The 24440-nt window shown below is 35.5% G+C and overlaps 3 protein-coding genes across 5 annotated transcripts in view; 1 reads left to right on the plus strand and 2 right to left on the minus strand.

Annotated features, from left to right (window-relative positions):
* Positions 1–3898, plus strand: part of LOC117117780 (sulfotransferase 1C4-like) — a 9250-nt gene extending 5352 nt beyond the window's left edge. For both annotated transcript variants that reach the window (XM_033262216.1, XM_033262215.1), the window contains exons 4-7: positions 176–302; positions 1822–1916; positions 2589–2754; positions 3483–3898. In XM_033262216.1, the coding sequence (XP_033118107.1) occupies positions 176–302; positions 1822–1916; positions 2589–2754; positions 3483–3595 (501 nt within the window). In that variant the 3' untranslated portion in view covers positions 3596–3898. The remainder of the gene's footprint in view (positions 1–175; positions 303–1821; positions 1917–2588; positions 2755–3482) is intronic.
* A 7533-nt stretch (positions 3899–11431) lies between these two features.
* LOC117117779 lies at positions 11432–16882 on the minus strand. Of its 2 annotated transcripts, XR_004446941.1 has the most exons (5): positions 16777–16882; positions 15988–16201; positions 15028–15540; positions 12122–14579; positions 11432–11860 (listed from the first exon to the last, which is right to left on the minus strand). XR_004446941.1 is itself a non-coding variant. In XM_033262213.1 (4 exons), exons 1-4 carry the CDS (start codon positions 16834–16836, stop codon positions 14053–14055), a joined length of 1314 nt encoding a protein of 437 aa, XP_033118104.1. In that variant the 5' UTR covers positions 16837–16882; the 3' UTR covers positions 11432–14052. The 2 variants fall into 2 exon arrangements, 1 of the variants encoding a protein (XP_033118104.1); XM_033262213.1 differs by having other exon boundaries at positions 11432–14579.
* Positions 16883–16945: 63 nt separating this feature from the next.
* Positions 16946–23499, minus strand: LOC117117711. The gene is made up of 15 exons (XM_033262105.1): positions 23449–23499; positions 22947–23048; positions 21978–22091; positions 21729–21831; positions 21423–21588; positions 20835–20938; positions 20455–20685; positions 19826–20040; positions 19331–19420; positions 19020–19208; positions 18675–18917; positions 18296–18493; positions 17751–17924; positions 17248–17541; positions 16946–16987 (listed from the first exon to the last, which is right to left on the minus strand). Exons 1-15 carry the CDS (start codon positions 23497–23499, stop codon positions 16946–16948), a joined length of 2316 nt encoding a protein of 771 aa, XP_033117996.1.
* Positions 23500–24440: the final 941 nt, after the last annotated feature.

Genomic DNA, 24440 nt, shown 5'->3' on the forward strand with positions numbered 1-24440 from the left:
TTTTTATATTTTTTATTTTAAAACCCAGGATAGGGCATATTAGGTGCACTGGCACAGACAATTCCACTTTATTTGATTTTCCTAATGGATGGAACACTGAACATTTTGTCAGTTTATCTTAGTATCTGAAAGAGTACCTCATTTTGTTTTGTATTCTGATCTCATCTGTATCTAGATTGTGTACGTTGGAAGAAACCCGAAAGATAATGCAGCTTCGCTCTTTAATTTCCACCATTCATGTAACGTTTTAAGAACTTATGAATCCTGGGATGTGTTTTACAAAGCTTTCTGTGCTGGCGATGGTATGTTTTTTTTTTTGCTTTTTTATTTCATTCGATGCAGCTCAATTAACTTACTCTTTCTATTGTTAATTTAATTCAATTTAATTACTTTATTTCAGATTCTCCATGTACAGTACTGTAAACACAGTACAAGAAAAAATATATAACATATTTAGACATAAATAATCCACAACCAGCACTGAGTGTCTCATCCATGATATGATGACGTCACAATAGTAGGCCTACAATAGACTAAAATAACAGCACTAAGTCTTCAAGTGTCTCATCCAGTTCATATATATTTTTGACTCATGCATGCAAGATTTCTCAACAGCATTTACAAGAATATTGCTAATTCTGATCATGAAACCAAATCAGGTTTTTCTTGAGAATTCAAGAAATAGAAACATGGAACATTTCTTGTTACAAACATCTGACTACTACTACAGTGTCTTTGAAGCACCAAGCATTCTTCTGAAAGCATTATTGTAACACAGCTGCTCCCTTCACCGGATATTAATGATTGTAAACCATTACATTACATGGTTTACAATCATTAATATCCTGTAAATTGTCCAAGTCAAGAATATAATTAAACATATCACAAGATTTAACATGGTCTTAAAACTTTATATTCATCATTATTATTAAGTTTGCCTCTATTCAAAGTGCTCTGAGATGTGCTAGAAGAGAGTTGAATTTTGTAGTTTGATGACAATCAGATATTTTTTGATGATGGCCTAATGAAGATCAAAATATTGAATCACAATGACGAGTCTTACTTTATTTAGAGTATGTTTATACTAGGGGCCTGTTTCTGCTGAAGAACTCCAAAAAAAAAATTTTTTTTTTTTAAACGGTTCAAATAACTGTTTATAAACAAAAACTAGGTTGTAACCAATTTTCGAAAAACGGTTTTTAAATGTGTGGTCATTGTTGCGATGACATCATTTTATCCCAGAACGCAGTTCGTACAGCGGAAATGCGGCCGGCTGAACTCCAGGAGGTCACACATATGGGCGGACTATTCTAATAATAATACTGTACTAGCAGTATTGATTACTCCGGTGTTTTGATTTTTCGTTTGTACACCGCCCTTTTGCTGCCCTTTAGCGTGCCTCCCACCTTTTCCTCACCTTACAAAGTTATCACAAATTTGGTAATTTCTTCTTTTCACATAATTTTCTTCAATTTGTTTTACTTCGTGCGAATCTCTGCAAGTTGTGTCGGTTGTGGTTCGTGCTTCGACATTTCACACCGCGAGGTCAAATCACGACGGCTATTTGGTTGATAAATATTATTATGATATCAATATTTTTATCTCGACTACTACCCTACTCTAATTTTGTCGCTACATGTCAATATTTTGTAAGGCAAAAAATGTTTGTGTTGCCCAAGTTTTACTGACCTAAACTCTTAAAAATTTAAGGTCAGCATTGTAAAGAGTTTAAGAACGTCATTTTTGTATTGTGTTTTGCCAAAATTCATAAGTAGAAAAACTACAGTCCTATACAGTATTTATCTATAATTATCATCTTAGTTCATGGTGGCTCATGGTTTGAAATGAACCTTTACTGGTGGAACAAGAGGGATGAAGATAACATACTTTTTGTCAAGTATGAAGATATGAAGAAGGTACGGTACATTTTCCCTAGTTGCTATTGCTATTGTGTCGGTTGTGGTTCGTGCTTCGACTTTTCACACCGCGAGGTGGATCTAGATTTTGTTTTTTTCAAAGACTATGTTCTGAGAGTGCTTGACCAGGTCCGAGGGGGCAGGTAGAGGTGTTCTCTTACATATTGTGGGCTTCAATCTCCAGAGTTTAAGTCATTGTATCTTCTTATTTAAATGAATTCACACTTAGAGATTTCTTTGACCGGCCCTACCCAACGATAAGTTCCAGGATTCTCCTGACACTAGAGGAGAGTACCTGTTAAGGGAAGGGTCCCAAAGTGGCTGACAGGTTTATTCTTTCATTATTGATTCATTCATATATACAAATTTTAATAAAACCTCAATGGTTTGGCTGTGTATATGTCAACCATTCTCATGGTCAGTGACAGCCAAGTGTCTTCAACATGATGATGGCTAGTGTAACAAGTAAGTAAGAGAGGGTGAGCACCACTTAAGTCTCTCTTGATTCTGCCAATTGTTCTCTGAGTAAGAAAATGATAAAACATATCTTAGAAAAACATTATTAGGGAATAATACAAAATATAAGGGTCTGAAAACTCAGGTGAGGCGTTGGTTTTGTATTTTATGGGGCTGTTAAATGTTGAACTTTTTACTTGTGAATTCTCTTTTAAGGATCTTGGCAGTGTTGTCTTGAAAGTATCCGAGTTCTTTGGTTGGGAGATTCCTGATGGAAAACTAGAAGAAGTTGTTAAACACTGCTCCTTCAGCAGCATGAAACAGAATCCAAAGACTAACCACACGTCCAGTGAATGGATGAAGTCTGCCTTTATGAGAAAGGGTAATTGTTTTTTTTTGTGTCATTAGATTTAATCGTTAATGAATTGTGCAAATGAGTTTGGACTTGCCAATTGTGTACTGGCCATGTACTAGCAGTATCCTGACCGCTGATGTAATTATTGATAGTTTAATGTCTATGTCGTGCACATTTTGAGACATTTGCACAATTTACAAATTGTGCAAGCTCTTCCTTGCAAGTTCATCATTGAATAGCTGTGTACCTGTTAGTTCAATCTCGTACACATTTTTTCTTTCATATTTTATTGTCTGTATTTTTAGGTGTTTGTGCTCTTGTATTTATATTAATATTGTGCATTTTAAAACTGCAAATACAGAAAACTAAATTGAAGTGAGCTGACATTTAATGTACTCATAATTAGTGTACTGGCAATAGAGGGATTTAGCGATGGGTGTCATGTGACCTAACTTGGGTGTTGGATGTAAACAATCCACTGACACAGTGGTGTTTTACATGGAGATTTCTATCGCAGCCGCCCCTTATTTATTGCTGTAAAGATAATCATAATTCCCAGTAAGCTATCGCACTGTAATGTTTTTCATGTATATGGTTACTGTTTTTATTGTGCAATTTACAATTGTATTACACTCATCTACTGGGATTTTGTGTTAGGCTCACCTTAGTGGTTTTTTTTTTTTTTTTTTTTGCATAAATTACTACATTTCTGATGGGTTTAATACATAACTTGTTTTTTTTTTCTCTTTATAAAGGTGAAGTTGGAGATTGGAAGAATTATTTTAGTGTGAGCCAGAGCGAAGAGTTTGACAAACTTTATGCAGAGAAGATGAAAGGTTCTGGACTGACGTATCAGTATGAGTTGTGACACCAGCAGTAGTCATAATATTCAATTTATAGATCCTTTTAAATTTATATTTTTAAAACTTCATTAACAGTAATTATACATCAGTGTACCAATATACTCTGCAATGTTTTAGAGAAGAAATGAAAATGACAAAAAATTGCAATTTTTATTAATACAAGGTAAGGTTTTGGTACTTAACTAACTAAACTAAAACAATAAAACATTATGACTTAAGTAAAAACAGTATTATTTTTTTTGCTGTATGATTTGTCTCAGACAACTATATAAATTATATATTTATATACATTCAAATCTTTTACTACCAATATTATGTATTATTGGACTAAATAAAATTGATCAGATAATTTTCTATTTTATTGGGTTTATTATGCTAAAAATAATAATAATAAGTATAATGATAATAATAAAATAGTAAAATAAATTTCAATTCTAATTAAGATTAGTGTTTGCAATATATTGTTTGACTAAATTAACCAGGGAATCAAGCTTTCTATTGGGAGTAATATAACGCTTAATTATCAGTAGCATAACTAGGTTCCGAGTGGCGCTGGTTTGAGAATACAGCCAGAGCCCTCTGCATTTAAATTGGGCAACCACGCTAACTATATGCCTAGCTGTATGCAGTCAACATATTATTCTTTACTGAAGTAATCATTCCCCGGGCCACTTAACCCATCCCGGTCTTTCTGTGTTTATAGGCTTAGAGGGTAAAAATATGATTTTATTAATAAGCAATTAGTAGAGATCCGCATAGTACACTATAGGAAAATTATTATACGTAGGTTAGATTTAATGCTTGGAAAAATTTCCTGAGGGCCTGCAAGGCCCGAAGGAAATGTTTGAATGCATTAAATCTAACCGAAGTATACTAATTTTCCATTTAGTGTACGATGCATGCTCTACTAATTGCTTTATAAGTCAATCGCCGTCTTTTGATTTGTTTTTTTATAACCAAATTTTGTAGCAGTCATTGGTTGCTATAGTGATATGATCAGTATACGTGTGCGTATTTACATTTAGCTGTGCGTATGCTGATTTTTGTCCTGCAGTACGCGTTTATCAGCATACATATCAGCAGTACAGCACGGATACGATGAATAACTATTGTGTTAGAAAGAACTTGTTTGTAATGCTATTTTGATAGACTTTCGTCAAAGAAATAAACATTTCAGCATTCGAGAGAGAATACAGTCACTGACGTCCTTTTTGGTCGGTGCATGCAGAGAGGTAAAATCGTGCGAAGATTTCATAACTAGGCTAGGCTACGGCCTAGTAGTAGTAGGAGGAGGCCCGGGCGGCCTCCTGCCTGGCGTAGGCCTACATCTAAATTTGTTCCTTGAGTCTTTAAAATAGGTCTGGAATATTGCTACTTAACGTTCAGTTTGTTGTGTTTATGAGGGTCCATTGATTCAATGAATTCCTTAATTGTTCATACTTAATATTGAATTTGAAGTAACTTTCTTCAGGTTCTAATTAAGCTTGTTTTACGAAAGTAATTTTCAATTACAATTCAATTTTTATCGCGGTGCCCAATGTATTCGCGGTGACAAAAAAATGAGGAATTTTTTTTTCCACACGAACCTAAAAAAATCAAGCCAAGCGTCCACTAATAGAAAAATTAGTGGACGCTGGGGAATAGGCAAATAACATTAAGAGTTACAGTGATGACGTCATGATTGACATATAAAATGAATTTTTGTACATTTCATTTTACTCTTTTTATAAGTAATCCAGAGTACTGTACCCGTCCCACATTTCCAGGTTTTGGGCCGAAATATTCATTTCTAATATACTGTACTAGCGCGAATAAGCGCCCGGGCACTTTAAATATTTTTGAGGGGCACTTATTTAAACAGGGCGATTATGAAAAAAAGAGTGGAAATTGAGGACGCTTATTGAAATATATGAAAATTGAGGGATTCTTAAACCTCCTTCACACTGAACTACTTTGAATAACGTTCCTGCCCGTTCTAAAAATTTCATTAAACGGGATAAGGACGGGTTGAAATGTGCAATTTTGGCTTTTACTACGACAGAACACAGTTTGAAGTAAGTGCATTACAATTGCAGACAGTTTGTTTAGAACAGTTCCAACCTGTCCTTAACCTGTGTAACCCTGTTCGCAGTAAGTTTCAATCCACGGTTTGCACTACAACATGTCCGTTCAAACCAGTTCATGTACTGCACTGCATTCTGAGGCATTGTTTAATACGTTCAGAATGGGGATCTGGATCATGTTCCAGCTCGATCTACTATAATGCAACCCCTATCTGCCCATCCTCAGACAGAAGAATAGAATGAGAACGTGCAGGACGGGGTGGAACGTAACAACATCGGTGTTGGGTCATACTCCTATTTTCCCCCGTTAACACGATGTTCAGCTCATTTTTGACTTGTAAGTTCCATGTTCACAGTGCGGCAATTCCGTTTCCAATACGGCAATCTCATTCGAAATACGACGTTACCCAGTCCTATTTTTGAACAGGTAGAAAGGGATCGAATTTTAAACATGGTCAACGTTCTGGACCACCATTCCCGTTCATATACTACGTCCATTCCGTTCATATTTCGTTCCTTCCTGTTCTCCAGAACTAGTTTGTGTGAAGGGGGTATTGTGGACACTTGGAAAATTTAAGGGGCGTTTTTTTGAATGAAAAAAGGTTATATAATTACATCTGAAAACCGAAGATTATGAATGGTTCTGGTGTAGAAAAGATAATCGTCCAGAGAGCACATGACAAGAATATTTTGAGTTTTAACAGCAGATGAATTAGTGGTATGCTTGTTGGCCATCTGCTGATTGAGATTATCAAGACCACTGCAGGGCTTCATGCAAACTCAGATGAAAACGCAGTGCTAAAGGTGCAAATTGTCGGGAAAAGAAAAAAAAATTAGGACTATACAAATGTATGAAGATGAAGTTACAAAGATACTGTCCAGGCAAGCCCGTAACCAGGGGGCTTCTAACCCCCCCCCCCCTTTTTTCCTGAAGTGCCCTTTTTTGACTAAAAGTGCTAGCCTCTACAACACAAGAAAGTTTTCCTTTTCACCCCAAACAAGTAAGGCCTAGCTAAGCTGACGACGATATTTTGGCGGTCTATTGGAGTGGTCTATTGGTTTATAGTTTTAATCACAGGGCCTAAAAAATCACTGACTGTGTAGTGCATTCCTCTATGGATTAGTGAGTGGTTGAAACAGTTATTGGAAATTAAAAGAGTACAATACAAGACCATGCAGTGGCGGATCTAGAGGGGGTGAATAGGGTGCTAGCCACCCCACTTCGGTGACTGTAAAAAACGGTCACTCGTCTCGTGTGTGCTTCTCAAGTATACATGTTTACTCTCGTGAAACATACACTTTCTGTTTTAAGCTTACAGTAACTTCTTTTCAGATGTCATCCAAGAGCGTCTAGACGTCTACTAATTCAAAAAAATATATATATAAAATGGAAGCGGACGCCCCTTTCAAAAATCCATGATCAAGGGGACATGGGAATACGTACCCAAATATATTTAAGGGGATGGGTGGTTGCTCCCTCACTTTTCGTCTGCAAGGTAGTAATTTCAGAAGTCAAGAAGATGCCTGAAAGTTGTTAAAATAAACTGCATTAATGACTTGTACAGCCGGTATTCTATCTCTGCCCACAAACATCTGAATTACTGCTACAGGGCCTACTACTACTACTACTGCAACTACTACTACTACTACTACTAATAATAATAATAATAATTATAATTATAATTATAATTATAATAATAATAATAATAATAATAATTAGTTTTCGGCACAGTGAAGGTAAATTAGAAATACATCAAAGAAAATTGAGTTTTATTTTCAATAGAACACCACAGCGATTAATTAGAAGATGATGAATTTTACCCTAGACTCATTTCTGGTAATCTAGAGGTATTTCCCCAAATGTTCCTACCTCAGCCCTTAGTTGTGGACTAGCAGGCCCGTAGCCAGGGGGGTTTTAGGGGTTCGGGCGAACCCCCCTTTTGCCAGCGAACCCTCTTAGCCAGAAAACGATCCCCCGTTTCCAAGATAGTGCAATTTATTACAAAATGGGAGCATTTTTGGCACTGTTTATTTGTCGCTATCGATCGTAGTCCGATCGTAGAAATCAAAACAAAGCTGCAGCCAGCTGAATGACGTAAGCAGCAAGACTTCAAAATGAATGTTAATGAGAGGCTTGTTGCCTAGGCTATTTGACCAATCGCGTGCTCCGTAGTTTATTTACTTTGGCACGACGTCATCACAAAAGTTTGGGCGCTCGACATTTTTCACTTCTCTGGGATCGAGGACATGCGACACGCCAAAAATAGCCTAGGAGGAGGATGAAGCGCCGAGAAAGGATAACCGATTTTTTTGCTTCAAGGCCAGCAACGAAGAAATCACGAAATTTAAGAAGTTAGAAAATTCACCCTTGTTTTCACCACATGCTCATGATACTGCCTAGCGGCGGGACCGGTGTACTTTTTCGGGCTAGGCCTAGGCCCTAGGGCATTGTTTAATACATTCAGAATGGGGATCTGGATCATGTTCCAGCTCGATCTACTATAATGCAACCCCTATCTGCCCGTCCTCAGACAGAAGAATAGAATGAGAACGTGCAGGACGGGGTGGAACGTAACAACATCGGTGTTGGGTCATACTCCTATTTTCCCCCGTTAACACGATGTTCAGCTCATTTTTGACTTGTAAGTTCCATGTTCACAGTGCGGCAATTCCGTTTCCAATACGGCAATCTCATTCGAAATACGACGTTACCCAGTCCTATTTTTGAACAGGTAGAAAGGGATCGAATTTTAAACATGGTCAACGTTCTGGACCACCATTCCCGTTCATATACTACGTCCATTCCGTTCATATTTCGTTCCTTCCTGTTCTCCAGAACTAGTTTGTGTGAAGGGGGTATTGTGGACACTTGGAAAATTTAAGGGGCGTTTTTTTGAATGAAAAAAGGTTATATAATTACATCTGAAAACCGAAGATTATGAATGGTTCTGGTGTAGAAAAGATAATCGTCCAGAGAGCACATGACAAGAACATTTTGAGTTTTAACAGCAGATGAATTAGTGGTATGCTTGTTGGCCATCTGCTGATTGAGATTATCAAGACCACTGCAGGGCTTCATGCAAACTCAGATGAAAACGTGCTAAAGGTGCAAATTGTCGGGAAAAGAAAAAAAAATTAGGACTATACAAATGTATGAAGATGAAGTTACAAAGATACTGTCCAGGCAAGCCCGTAACCAGGGGGCTTCTAACCCCCCCCTTTTTCCTGAAGTGCCCTTTTTTGACTAAAAGTGCTAGCCTCTACAACACAAGAAAGTTTTCCTTTTCACCCCAAACAAGTAAGGCCTAGCTAAGCTGACGACGATATTTTGGCGGTCTATTGGTTTATAGTTTTAATCACAGGGCCTAAAAAATCACTCTTCACTGGAGTGGAAGTAGATGTTTATGTAGAACAAAAAAATTTTCTCATTGCATTATAAACCAATCAAAATGCAAAAATATAATCACATGATCACACAGCTTCATTACTACTAATTAATATGCAATGCAGTTTTTAGTATGGCTTTTTTCTTTAATTAAAAGTACATTTATGACCAGAAACCTTCACTGAAAATACCGGGATGGTGTCCGGTAATTGTAATAAAAAGAACTAACAAGCAAATTTGTCTCAGTGCTCTTTGTTTCCTGTTTTTCTTCTGTTAATGTGTAAATTAGTTGGTACAAAACAACATCCAAAAGGAGGCAAATTTACTATTTATGATTACAATTTAGAGATTGTACCATACCAGGATCATGTCATTTTGCCAGTAACTAAAATAATTTGCTCTTTTTGTTGTTGCTGATGGGTGTATATTAGAGCAATTGAATAAGGTGTGTACTGTATATGTAAAGAATGCTGTAGCTTCCGAGGGCTTCGCCCCCTGGACCCCCACCAGGGGCCCTAGGCGGCCCCCCTGTCCCCCAGCCTGGTGTGCTTGCTTCGCTCGCAAGTACCCTTTTATCTAAAAAAGAACTCCACTCTTTAATTTCTGGCTACTGGCTTTCAGGGAGCTCTCATATGTCCAGAGAAATTATCCTTATTTTGAAATTGACTCATTAAAAAAAAATGTGAATCCACGTGACTCTGCAGCTCAAATCGTGCCAACCATGAACATAGTACAATACTGTATGCATTGAAATTTTTTTTAAATAATTGATAGAACTATTTTGCTCCCACAGACACTCTTCCATTATTTCTGAGTCTAGCTTTCTGGGACTTCAATAATGATAATATTTATAACAAGAGCACTCAGTAGAAACCATACCGGTATCTCCGCCCACCGCAAATCCCTTTCTATAAAATAGATCTCCCAAAATATGTTCCTAATTTACTTCTACCACTTCCACCCCAACTCATTTGTTCCGCTCCTCCTTCAAGAAAATAGTAACTCGCCCAAACATTTTTATTTCAAAGAAGGGCACTATTTCCACTTTTAGCCAGGGTTTTTGGGGAATCTTTTTAGATTTAGCATTTTCAACTCATCTACATTCAAACCACTACCTACTTTAAAAAGAAACACTAACTTGGAAAGAAAGAGGTTATTCGCAAGGTACCGTGCGAACAAGAACTTATTCACACAGTACTGTGCGAATAATTTCTTATTTGCACGGTTATTAGCACAGTACCGTGCGAATAAGTTCTTATTCTTATTCGCACGGTGGATTTTCAGATTTATTCGTTGGTTCGTACCCCTTGTCAGCAAATTTATACCACTGTTTCTATGTTACAGATTGAATTTTATATTGAGTACATTCCAAAGGAAAAAATCAGTGCAATGCAATTTCAAAAAACATAATGAAGCCAAGCGGAAAGACGATTTTGTTTGAGTAGGCATACAAATCCAGGGGGCGTATCCAGGGGCGAATATTAATGTTAAGTAAAGAGTGACGTTGTCACTTATGTCTTACGTGATTTTGTGTCTGACTTTATTCTTGTGATTAACTGACTGTGTAGTACATTCTTCTATGGATTAGTGAGTGGTTGAAACAGTTATTGGAAATTAAAAGAGTACAATACAAGACCATGCAGTGGCGGATCTAGAGGGGGTGAATAGGGTGGCTAGCCACCCCACTTCGGTGACTGTAAAAAAACGGTCACTCGTCTCGTGTGTGTGCTTCTCAAGTATACATGTATACTCTCGTGAAACATACACTTTCTGTTTTAAGCTTACAGTAACTTCTTTTCAGATGTCATCCAAGAGCGTCTAGACGTCTACTAATTCAAAAAAAATATATATGAAATGGAAGCGGACGCCCCTTTCAAAAATCCATGATCAAGGGGACATGGGGATACGTACCCAAATATATTTAAGGGGATGGATGGTTGCTCCCTCACTTTTCGTCTGCAAGGTAATAATTTCATAAGTCAAGAAGATGCCTGAAAGTTGTTAAAATAAACTGCATTAATGACTTGTACAGCCGGTATTCTATCTCTGCCCACAAACATCTGAATTACTGCTACAAGGCCTACTACTACTACTACTACTGCTGCAACTACTACTACTACTACTACTACTAATAATAATAATAATAATAATAATAATAATAATAATAATAATTATAATTATAATAATAATAATAATAATAATAATAATAATAATAATTAGTTTTCGGCACAGTGAAGGTAAATTAGAAATACATCAAAGAAAATTGAGTTTTATTTTCAATAGAACACCACAGCGATTAATTAGAAGATGATGAATTTTACCCTAGACTCATTTCGGGTAATCTAGAGGTATTTCCCCAAATGTTCCTACCTCAGCCCTTAGTTGTGGACTAGGCTGTGAAGTAGATAGGCCAAAAATAAATACATCAAAGACAATGTTTCTAAGTTTTAAGTACATCACATTAATTAATTTGGTTGCTGCAAATCGCTTGTAAAACGTCACTTGACTATATAAAGGTGATGTGATGACGAATTTTTATAGTGTCATTTCCGATCATCTACAGCTATTTCCTAAGATTTTCGAACCTCAGGCCCAACCATGGTGGGCCTGAGGTGGGTGTGGACTCACAAAATGTCCCCTTTATATTTCTTGGACATAAATGCATTATACTACTATTAAAAAAAAATGAAAACACGTGTTCTCTGAGGGTCTACCAAAAACGTGAAAATTGTATTATATTTATTTTTTGTTTTTATTTAAAACAATATGCAAGATGAACATCCACGTACAACGAGATGTTATAGCTGATTTAGAATATGGTCCTGCAACGACCAAAAAATGCAATATACAACAACTTAGGTTTACTTTGGTGATGTAGGCCTACTGGACACAGGACTAGTCCTCTATGTCCAGATCCAAATTTGTTGATCCTGGAATTCTCGATGCTTGTTTTATGGTCAAAAACTGGTTGGTCCTTCCAGAATTTACCTACTCTATTCTCTAACGCATAGAGAGAGGGAGCTGTTAAAACTTCATTTGGGAGTGCATTCCACTTTTCTACAATGCGATTGCCAAAGGAAAACCTTCTTAAGTCCGCACGGGAAAGTTGCTTTAGCAGCTTAAAAGAGTGTCCACGAGTTCTGTCTGATACATTTAATTGTAAAAAAATTAAAGACAGAACTATCATAAAAATTATTTAGAATTTTTAATGTCTCACTCATATCGCCTCTATATCTTCTGTAAGGTAAATTTAATATACGGAGCCTATCAGAGTAACCCATTTCATCAAACTCTCAAGATCGCTTTGCAATTGTAAATGATCCCTAAATCCAGATACATCTCGATATAGTTTGGTGTCATCAGCAAAAAGGAAAACCTCTGAATTAACACATCCTGGTAAGTCGTTAATATAAAAAACAAAAAGAAGAGGCCCCAAACACTGCCTTGTGGTATGCCAAGTTTACAACATCCAACCAAGATGATGATTGACCATTCTACAGTGACTCTTTGAGTTAAACAAATAACTTCATACAAATTAGGGAAATAGTAATTACCATTATGGAAAAATAGTTTTAATCGTAAATAATAGCAAAAACTAAATTTCAATATTAAATGATGGTTAGAAAAAACTGTTTTTTATAATTATTTTCAAAGTAATCATTGTACATCGGCACAATAGATAGTTACTTTAATTATTTACACATTAATATTGTTTCGATGAGAAACTATTATTTTTGAGGGCGTAAATTTTCTATCACCAATTGTAAACATAAAGGGCGTTAATACTAATTATATATTCTTTCCTGTTTTCCACTAGGCGATTTTTTTCGCGCGAACCGAAAGCGTCGGTCTGTGCGCATGCGCATTCGCATTTCCTTCGGAGTTTTTGCGAAGCGAAAAAATGCGCAACCAATCAGAGCTGAGGAAGCGAACCGAGGCTTTGATTCGCAAGAATAAATTCGCCTAGTGAAAAACCGGCTTACTGTATCTTATTCCATTTGATTCAGAATATATTATTGGTGTAATTACTGTAAACTGACGTACTTTACTGTATTAACTGATGTGCTGTACTGAATTGATGTGTAGTTGGGGAGATAAGTTGTAAGTTCATGGTCTATGATTTGATATGTTACTGTCATTATTTAGTCTCTCTGAATTACTATAATTTACTGAATAAGTTTGGGTTTATAATATGCATTGATGTTACCTTAATTACAACACTCATTTAGATCTATGCTGAATATTTCAATGCTTTTAACTTATTTTACTGTATTAGATTTATAATTGAGAATTATATTATATAACTTCACATTTGATTCTGGTTTTAACTTAAATATGATTCTGATAAGCTACAATTTATGATTTACTGTATTCAGTGATGCCATTTATTTAATGGTTTTAATATATCTTGTACATTTTATGATAAAGGTTTCCTGATTACCTTATATGCTATATTGCTGGTTACTGACTGATGTATTGTTACTGATTTTGATTCCTTCAGAATTGAATAAATATTTTTATTAGGTAATTTTACTGGATTGTTTATCTCAATACTTGCTTCCAACATCTGACCGATCCCTCGCCTTGCCAAATATAGTGGTAAAAACCTTACTTCTTATGATATCTAGGCCTATAATTTAAATTCAGCTAAAAAAAACTGCTTAACTACTGTATGTACGGTATCTAATTTTGAAACTTGACAAAATACGTACAGCATCATTGACAATTTTACCAGGTGTTCTTTGGCTAAATATATACCGTAACTGTTATCAATATGATGCACTTATTGGGCCTACGTTCCTTGCTCAACTTGGCGCCGCCTCTGCAGCAACTCCGATCAGTTTTCCCACGGTAATACCACCAACTACAACATTGTAATAGGCAGCTATTTCTTGACATCTGAGGTATATGCAATGCATCTTATTGAAAAGTAAGACTAGATATAGATCTGCTGTGATGACGTTGTTGAGTGTATTAGATGTCTACGTTATGCTTTTTTGCTAATTCATACTTTCTAATTTATAAATTTAAGCGCCTTATATTTGTCAATATCGTTGAAAGAAGCCCCCGCAGCGTGCAACATTGACCTCACTTTATTCCATTCGATTTCAAAGTCTTTAGTTGACATTCTGCTGTCGGGAGAATGTGCAAGCTTCGTGTTCCTGTAGTCATGGATGTGCACCAGGTTAGTCAGTCTATCTGGGTTCTTCCAAAATGAGTATGGAATGCTACAGCAGCAGTTACGTATTATTAAATACATAATAGAAATATCGAAAGTCTCAATGTCAGCAGTTGGTGTAAACATTTTTTTGCTCTGTTCTGGAAAAATCTTTACATTTTTTAAGCTACCTTTCCTGTTCTCTGTCATTAGATATTGTCCAACATCTTTCTTGTTTAATTTCGCGCCCTTGTTCTGCATTGTCTTTCCTTGATTAGCAACCTCCAAAAAGTACTCTCTCATTGTTGCAGTGCCGACATCAACGACAACCGATAGAATAACTTGGAAATTTCTTATTTCTTCAACTTTTTCTTGCTCAAACCCTATTATGAGTAACGAAAGAAATTAAAACATAGCTAAAAAGACTATTTGAACAGTAAAGTTATAAATGGCTTATAAATGGGCAATTGTTTATTCGCAATCTAGATTGTATATGACCATTTATGAGTGAGAGCCACTCAGGTTAGTAAGGCAGACTTTTGTAAGTGGATGGCTAACACGAAGCTTAATTTGGTGAGGAAAGGGAGTAAAAAGTGCCAAAAAACTAGTGTGTTTATCGTTATCAAGGTCTTTTCACGTTATTTGTGTCTGACCTTTAATTTGAAATCGTTTACTGTGTCTTAGGACAGCAAGATGCTGAACAATGTATAATTTAATAGTACAATAAATTAAGCAGTAGTTATTACGTTACTTTATTGGTCAATTTATGACTTTCCCTCTTTATAGTCACTGTGATGTTTTAAAAAAACGGCAGTACTGTAAATTATTCACCTCTCATTGGCCGTTCTGTACACAGGTTGCGGTATTTCTGAACAACTTCAGTGGAAACCCCGACACCGCCAAAGATTGTTGAAAGTTCCTTCCATTGCTTTTCAAACTCCACATCTGGGACTTGGTTGCTGTGGCTGCAGTCTAGATTAGTTTCTTTATAGAGTTGAATGCGTCTCAGATTAGCGAGTTCGGATGTGTCTTTATCATCAGGTGGATGCTCCCAGGATGCATCGCCTTTAAGACTAAAGCAGTGATGTATCAAGGACATCAGAAGGGCAATATCAAACGTGTCAATGTTGGCATCGGCTGTGAAGATTTTTGTTCCTTGGTCTCCATAATCTACACCCCTTAATACGCCATTTTGTCTTTGCCATAACAAAAATCTCCCAACCTCGTGTTTGCCTCTCAGTTGACCCTTCTTCATGAAATACTTTCGCATTAGTTCTGTTCCCAAGTCAATGGTTAATGACTGAAGTGCGTAGAAGTTTCTGATTGCCTTGCTGAAGCTCAAATCTAGAAAATTTATAGCGGTACATTACCAGTATAGAAAAATTAACAATACTCAGTAACTAACAATAGTATAGTAACATCTAACATAACAGACATTATAATATACCGTAAACCATATATTGTTTTGTAGTCATTCAAAGATGTTCTGTCTGGGTTAAGAGTAATTGAGAAATGAATAGGCCTAGAATTTTAGTTACAACTTCAATTAAAATTGTCAATAACAAGTTCACAGGATAAGTAAAAAACGACACGTAAAAAACGACACGTATAAGATTTGGTTAAAAGAATAAATATTTTGATATGTTGTACGTCAACAGATTTTTCTAAAAATTTTAATGTATTTAACAAAAAACTCGGAAACCATTCATAAGATACATAATGTTGAATATTTAAAATCGTGGCAGTTAACCCCTTTTATTAATAATTGATTTTAAAGCCAAATAATAATACCTGCTTGAAACAAGGACCGTATTCCAGCTGTTGACATTACTTTTGTTCCGCATGGAACGGAATCGTACTTTAAGCAATAATCTAAACTTTGAAAATGGTGCTTTCCCTGGTTCGAACCAACTAAGCAAACTGGACAAAGAATGTTTAGGTTGTAACTGACACCACACTTGGAAGGATATAAGTCAGTAAGATGATGCTTAAGTACATGTAAAACCTGTCAAAATAAAGAAGGTAAATTTAGATCATTGAAAAAATAGGAGCATTGTGAAACTGCAGAAACTACTGTAGGTCAAAATACTGTAAATTACAGTCCATTATCCGACAAGTTGCTATCAGCCATTGGTCATCTGTCAAAACGTAGGACCAATTACCCTGATTCTACCACATCAATAACTGAAATTAAACTTAACACATTCCGTTTCACAGAAAAATTTCACTCACCACAAAATTTCTCGTTTACTTAAACAATTATAAGTAAACATGCGTACAATAGCTGCTATATTTATTAACTGTACGACAATAATAGAAGTAAGAGCAACAAAAATCCCGCTTAAATATCCTAAGAGATGTTGTTTAGGTTTATTTTTTCGTAGCTGATTAATATTAAATTGAAAGAACATATAAAGGTGATAAAACGCTTATTTAAAATCAAGTAAAAGCTTGTTATATCTTAAAATTAAAAAGTTATTGACACAAGGATGAAATCATAATTCAGCAACCTAAAATACAATGCCCAATCTGATCTGCCCTATATGGTGGCACTATTAAATACGAAATACATACACATACCTCCATGCAAGCTAGAGGTCTTGGCTTTGATGCTGGTTTCTTCTTACCATTTTCATCCATTTCTGTCCTGCGTGTTATTTCCAAATGTTTATAGAAAAAGAACTTAAAAACTATAATTAATGTTCAATTAATGTTCGTACGACACAGTAAGTGCCCGGCTTAAGGATCATTACCATCCGAAGGGATCGGGCATCTTATCTGAGGATACGCTCTGGACAATTGCGAAATTTTAATAGCTCATATTGCATACAGTTATTTAAAGTGTTCCTGAATACGTTATCATCATCATAATTATCAACTTCATTGCCATCATCATCGATTGAACTCAAATAAGTTAGGTATTCAATACGGTAACAAACTGAATTAAAAAGTTTCATCTAGGCTAATCGTTGTATGTTAAATGTGGATTAGCACGCAATACAACGTTTGAATAATAGGTCTACCGAATGTTGAAAAAAATAACGTGTTTACCTTCAATGATCGTTTATCGTTTATGTATACAACCCCAAGTCTCAGGTAATGCATATTGTCGAATCCTATTTTAGCTTGGTTTGCAAACAACTCTGGATTGCTATTGAATGCTTTGTCCTGGCTGAGATCAAGGAATTTAACGACCAAGACACTGTAGACAGCATCAGGAAGAAAAGTTTTGGGGGTCACGTATATCGATGCTGTCTGCACTTCGTCTTCCTTAACTTCTAAGTTGTCTGTTGTGATGTTCATCCGAGAAGGAACGATGAACACTCTATCACTTTCTTGAGATCTCTGCAATAGAATGAAAACATATAATGCAAGTATGATTGCTTGAAATGGAGGAGTAGATCGACAAAAAAATGTCCTGTGATGATGAATAAACAGATGCATTACCTTGTGGCATGAACAAAATACAATTATAAATATTGAGATTATTTCAATAAAGTATTACTATTACATGTAACAATACATATTTTAACATATTAACATATTATGAAAACCTTTTCAAAAAGAAGTCCAAATGTCTTCATAAGTTCAATGAAGTCTTCAAAGATGCCATCACCATCTTCTTTACTGGCAGTGAGTTCATTTCTCCACAAATGACGTACGAGCTGCTCCGCAAGAATTCCTTCCTCGTCTAATTTACGCCAATACTTCATCATCAATGGAGCGACCTAGTACAACATTAAACAACCATAGAAAAACTCTGTGTACTACTGTATTTAGAAAGGCGAGTACAGTACGACATCGTTAAGGTATACCTCACTGCCGTAAGCGATACCCCATAGCATAGATGTGGCCTGTTTAACTAAATAAATCAAACGAACTAATTTTGATCAACGGAATTTTACGATTGAAACAAAAAGAAAGTGAAGTCAATAATATTCTTCAGAATGAGGTACCTCTTTGGTAATGATGGTTAATACACAAACACAACTTGAGTATATAACTGAACAATTCAAACAGTAATTGTTTAAGACCAACAATATAGTGTTTGTCAAACACTATAGGCCCTAGTATTGGTCATTTAAATAATTAAGTGTACCTTGTCAACATCATCAGGTTTCACAACTGTGATTATTTTCATGAAGATTCCAATCAACATGTGGATGTTAGTAATGACAGTGTTCTGTAATTTCTTGTTATTCGGCGAATACAGAATTATTCCAATATCATTTAAGTAGATGAGTACATGAATGAAGTTTTCTTTGTTAATTCCGCATTGAAAGGCAATTTTAGCCATCTAACATAGAAGATATGAATTAATTACCATCATGTTAACCATGAAACAGTTACATTTATTATATTTTCAATAGGCCTACATTAATGATAAATGATATCAACTGATATATAGGCATACGTAGTAATGCAAAACATATAAAGCGGAAGCATTTTCAACAAGAGTTTGAGTAAGTAATGGGTACCTTATCAAAGGACATGCGCAGTGTGTTTTTTCCAGCTTCTTGAATCTTAGTTTGGAAGTCAACCCATTTTATAGGAACAGTTCTGGCCATCGCCTTCATATAACCGCCTACGTTTGTTTTCAGTCTTTCTATATCACCATCCAATTCTGCAGTGTTGTCTACAGCATATCGTTCAAGGTCTACGTGAACTTCGTATGGCTCTCCATTGATTTCCTTAAATATTCTGTCGAATATGCCATTAATCTTTGAATAGAATCGAAACTCATATTATGATTAATAGTGATTCTGAAAGTAACAGGCTTACTGTAATTCTACTAAAAGTTTAAACACACACATACGACTTACCGATGCCTGCTTCTCAACATCACTTCCTGGTAATAGATCCTTGTGGGTTCCAATTAGACTGATTGTGGGTGATGCAATAATTCCATTAATCACAATTTTCTTGTCTGTGCCATGTAGCAGTACAGCGTGTTCATATATAGACCGTATCCAAAATATGATCACTTCCAAATTAGTCATTTCAAACGGTCCCTAAAACAGAGAATTGGGATGTGCAATACTTTAATAATAAACCCTTGTATGTAATAAATACATACAGTGTAGCCCATGTATGTAATAAATACATTATGAATGTATCTAGGTGGTTTACTTACTTTCTGGGGATCTCTCGGTTTTGCCAGTGCATCCAAATTATCTACCAAGCTGAAAACAACTCCGTAAGCCGATCCATCTGTAAGGAAAAACTGGGAAAAAATAGAAGAGCGGGTTGATGAGAAATGATTGATTATGATAATAGAGATACATTCATAATTTCATTTATTAAAAAAACCCTTAGCATTAAAATCAACCAGGCCTATAGTTTCTTCAATTTCTGTGCACAAAACTACGACATTATTTGACCACACTAAACATATATATAAATGAGCGATGGTTTTATATAACACAGGCAACAATTATGAAATTGGGCACTCTATATATATCTGTCTCTTATACACATCTGAATGAGGTACCTCTTTGGTAATGATGGTTAATACACAAACACAACTTGAGAAAGGCATATATGTAGGCCTTTATAAAATGCTTATACACATACATCACATACATGATTACATATAATGTACTGTATAGAGAAAAAATTGACCACTTACCCGATGAGTTATATAATAAGTAAGGTGACCGGCATAGTCCCATATGCAAGTTACATCACTCGGACCGACATTTCTGCTATTGCCATGGCTCTGGTCGTCAAGTTTACCAACAAGCTTCTTGTGGATTTCGTCTGGGATTCTATTAATATTTACATGGCTTCTTATTGGCCGATAAGTCGATACTGCTTGAGTGCTCGGAGATACTTTAGGTTTTTCTGCCAAAACATAAACAAAAATGAAGTAAATTTCGTCTTCCATCTGTGGATTGAGGACGAAAAACGAAAGATAATCTGAAGCGATGATGATGGCAATCCGCAAGACATGATAAATAAATTTGTTGAAACAATCGTATAGGCCTATAAAGACACTAGTCTAGCGGCTCCTAATGAATGGACGTTTCCAGAGTGTCAATCAAACGTAGAAACTAACAACTGGCCAATTAGAACAGTGCCAGGAGTACACGCACGTGTTGTCCTACAAACGCATGTTATTGCGTACGTTTACGTACGATGCCATTTTGTGGGACCTTCGCAACAATATCTAGTATGAGGATCAGTATTACATAAAAGGTTTCATAATCAGTTTTAAGCAGGGCACACAGTCTGCAATGTATGACGGCCGTAGGCTACCTTTAAAGAGTCTGTAGAACCAACCAAATGCTCCTCTATGCTCAGATGAGGATGACGATGCAGGTAAAGATTTCGACGTAGATGTCATTTGTTGGCTATCTGTTAGCTTATTTGCGACACCTGTAGTTATATTCTCACGTAGCACCTGCTTGGTTTGATGGCTTTCTGTCAACTTCTTTGCAACAGTTGCAGCGATAGCGTGCTCATGTACCTGCTTGGCTCGTTCACACTCTGTAATTATGACATGCGCATTGATTCATATAAAAATAGTAAGCTAATAATAATGATAATAATAATAAGTCGATTTATTGATAAATTGTTTAACTGGTTAATTTGTTAAATTTACACAGGTCTACATCGTTTCGTTTATAGGATCGTACCGTCCACATCCGTTTGCTCTTCCCATTTGCTACAATCCTCATCAACAGTTTGAAAGACAGTCGTTGTGACGATACCATCGGTGGACGGCTCATTCTTATTAAATCTATCATGCACGTTTAAAAATATAATATATTACTATATATAGTCATTATTAAATCAGAAACAATCATAACATTCCAATTCAAATTAGGGCCTATATGGTTATGGACCAACCATTATATTATAAGTAGGCCTAATTGGTTACGAGATTCGTTCAAAATATTACGAACAGGTGTTTTTATATGGTAAATCCATCTGCTACTTTTTTTTTTTCTCTTGCCAACCTTTTTATACGCTTTGGTGACACGAAAATTAACGACGAACAAATGAATTTATCACAAATTCTGATCGGAAAGCATAAAAAATATCAGAAGAGTTCATGAAACAACCGTAACCGATGAGGATGTCTGGATGTATAAGAACTTATATCATATGTGTACGCATAATTCGCGTGCGTAAAAAAGGAAAACCATGTCGATGAAAAAAAAATAAACGTAAACATGTAAAAGGCAATAGAAATGTAAAACAATGCATGTTCTTGTACTTGCCCTTTCCCAAGCATGGCATTTATACAGCTTGTCTTTCCTGACCCCTCATTTCCAAGGAACATCATTCTTGAATTAACAACTGTTATTTCACCGTATTTAATAGCATCTTTGAATGCCATAACGGCATCGTGACCCCTGGCTAATATTTCTGATGGAACTGATAGTTCTAATGAATATAGAATACAATAACTTGAGTATTTCGTGTTGTTTGTACATTTACATTTCAATATAATTTATAGTCACTTTCTAAATCAAATATTTGTTTATTATTTATTTATTTATTTATTTTTGGAGTTCACAATGTACCTTCGATCAATTTTCTCAGTTCTTTCTTCCGGAAACTTCTCGTGCTTTCTTCGTATTTTGTACATTTATTATCATCATACGAATCAAGAGGCGTCTTTCCACTCTGTATTAAGACAATTTCTCAAAATCGTAAAGACATTTGATTGAATTGCGGTTCAGCAGAAAACAGTAGGTCTAATACATTGTTTAAAAAAACATAGACTGATTTGCTAAGGAGAATAATAGTATGGTATGTACGGTATCTGTTACCTCATCCGTTATTGTAACAGACGCGCCATACGTCATTAGGCACAAAGTCTTCTCTCGCTGTTCCTCGTAACTACGTGGACCAAGTAGGCATATATGTAGTGGTGTGCGTCCAAACTACGAATGATATCAAAACACAGAAATAAATGAAATCGGCTCAAATAATTTATAACGATTATATACCATGACCATTATATGACATGTAATAATATTGATAATAAAAATATAAACAAAATAAATAATAATAATAATGATAAAGATGATAATAAAATAATAATAATAATAATAATAGGCCTAATAATAATAGAAATAATAATAACAGGCCTAATGATAATAATAATAATAAATAATAATAAATTTTCCACTCATGCGGAGAGGAAAATATTTCTCATCTAGTTCTAAATAGGCCCTACATACTTTTTTTTATTTGGCTTATATGTAAAAATAACACTAAATTAAAATGTTGAATATGTTTTTGAATGAGATCGATGGTCTATGTTACTATGTGTGATTACAATGGAATATTTTGTTCCATCCGGCTTACGCCTCGTTGAATAAAACATTCCATCTTTCATCACATTATACAAATAATGAATGTTTATGAGCGCAATGGGAAGAATATTTTCATGAGTTGAAAGATTGACTATTCCACTAGACGAGGCGGAGCCGAGTTGAATCAAACAGTCAATCTTTCAATGAATGAACTTATATTCTTTTCATTGCCAAAATAAAAAACATTCATTATTTGTTTTATAACACACCTAAACTAGATTCTTGTCATTTGATGTTTTATGAGAAAAAATCTACCTTTCTTCTGAATGCAGATTCTTGTTATTTGATTTTTTATTTTAAAAAAAATCTACCCTTTTTCTAAGGAAAGGTTTAGCGTCTTTTTAACCAGTCGATAGATAGTACAGGTTGAAGCCATGCTGTGTTCGTATACTGTAAGCACTACTGTATTACATTACTCACGATGTCTGTCCGATTAACGTGTCTGTTCGTCTTTTCTAAGGCCCGTCTCAATACAGACACATAAGAGTACTCCGCCAAGAAATGGAGAATAGTTGAACGATCCTAAGACAAACGTAAACAAATAAATACAAACGATATCGTAAAGCTGTATATACTCTAGTGGCGATGGACAGAGCGCCCAGGGCAAAGTACTGGGGCCCGGGGCTATAGGGGCCCGTTCAATGATAGGCCCCTAAAATCTTTTTAAAAAAAAACGTTTCCCACTTCATTTTTGATAGAAAAAATAGCCAGTGAGCGAGGTTTTAGAGGCAAAAATTCTTGACTATTGTGTTTATTATAATTGTGCATTCTTTTATTTATTCTTAAAAACTGAAAACGTAAATCAGTAACTACAATTTTTAAATTCAATCAAATGCGGCTCGTGTAGGCTTAAAGCTAAAACGTCGGAATCTCCGAGGGGTTGGAGAGGAAAAGGAGAGTACAGTATAAGCGAAGCGATTACCGGTACAACTTGGCAAGTTCCTCTTGTACCAGGATACACAAGAATGATCATATTTAAGAACTTGGGTGTTTATCTTTACTTGGCAGAATATAGCGGAAGTAAATTAATGCCTGAGCTGATATTTTGTGGGTTTTATATCACTTTTTATACAAAAACAAATATACTAAATCATAACTTATAGACAATTATTGTTGTCCGACATGTTTGTGCATTGATAATTTTTATTTATACCCTAATGATGCTTAATCAGCAGAGAAACCTTGGTCCCCGAAAAATGGCCACGGGGGCCCTGATTTTCACTATACTAATCATGCATACCCTAACCATGCCGTAGATGTGCAGGGGCCTAGGCCTAACATTTGTAAAAAAAAAAATCTGAATGTTTGCGGCCAGTGTCCTTTACAGCATTAGCAAACCATTAAGGCAAAATTCTTAAGTCTCCAATCAATTTGGTATAGTTTACTGGGAATTATAATGATCTTTACAGCAATAAACAACGGACGGTCGCGATAGCAATCTCCATGTAAAACACCACTGTGTCAGTGTACTGTATTGTTTATATCCAACACCAAAAGTTACAGGCCCGTATCCAGGGGGGTTTTTATGGTTCGGGAGAACCCCCTTTTCTAGTAAACACCCCTCTTTTCTGGCGAAAACCCTCTTAAATTTCCCAAATAAGTCCTCTAACCCAATTAATGCACTGCACGACCTGTCTCTTATACACATCTAGATGTGTATAAGAGACAGTAATAATAGGCCTAATAATAATAAGCCTATACTAATACAATGCCTAATACTAATAATAATATGCGTAATACTAATAAGCATGTTAATAATCCTCATAACATGGCTAATAATACTTATCTGCCATTAACAAGCTTAATAATATGTAATTCATAAACAAATACCCATTTAGCAATATATTGAAAAATATTTATAATAATTATTAATATCATTATGTTTTGTTATTTTAAGAATGTGAACCTGGCAAG

The sequence above is a fragment of the Anneissia japonica genome, unplaced genomic scaffold (genome assembly GCF_011630105.1).
Source record: "Anneissia japonica isolate Jap-2015-1 unplaced genomic scaffold, ASM1163010v1 scaffold234_len1672027_cov178, whole genome shotgun sequence".
In the NCBI taxonomy this organism is placed as follows: domain Eukaryota; kingdom Metazoa; phylum Echinodermata; class Crinoidea; order Comatulida; family Comatulidae; genus Anneissia; species Anneissia japonica.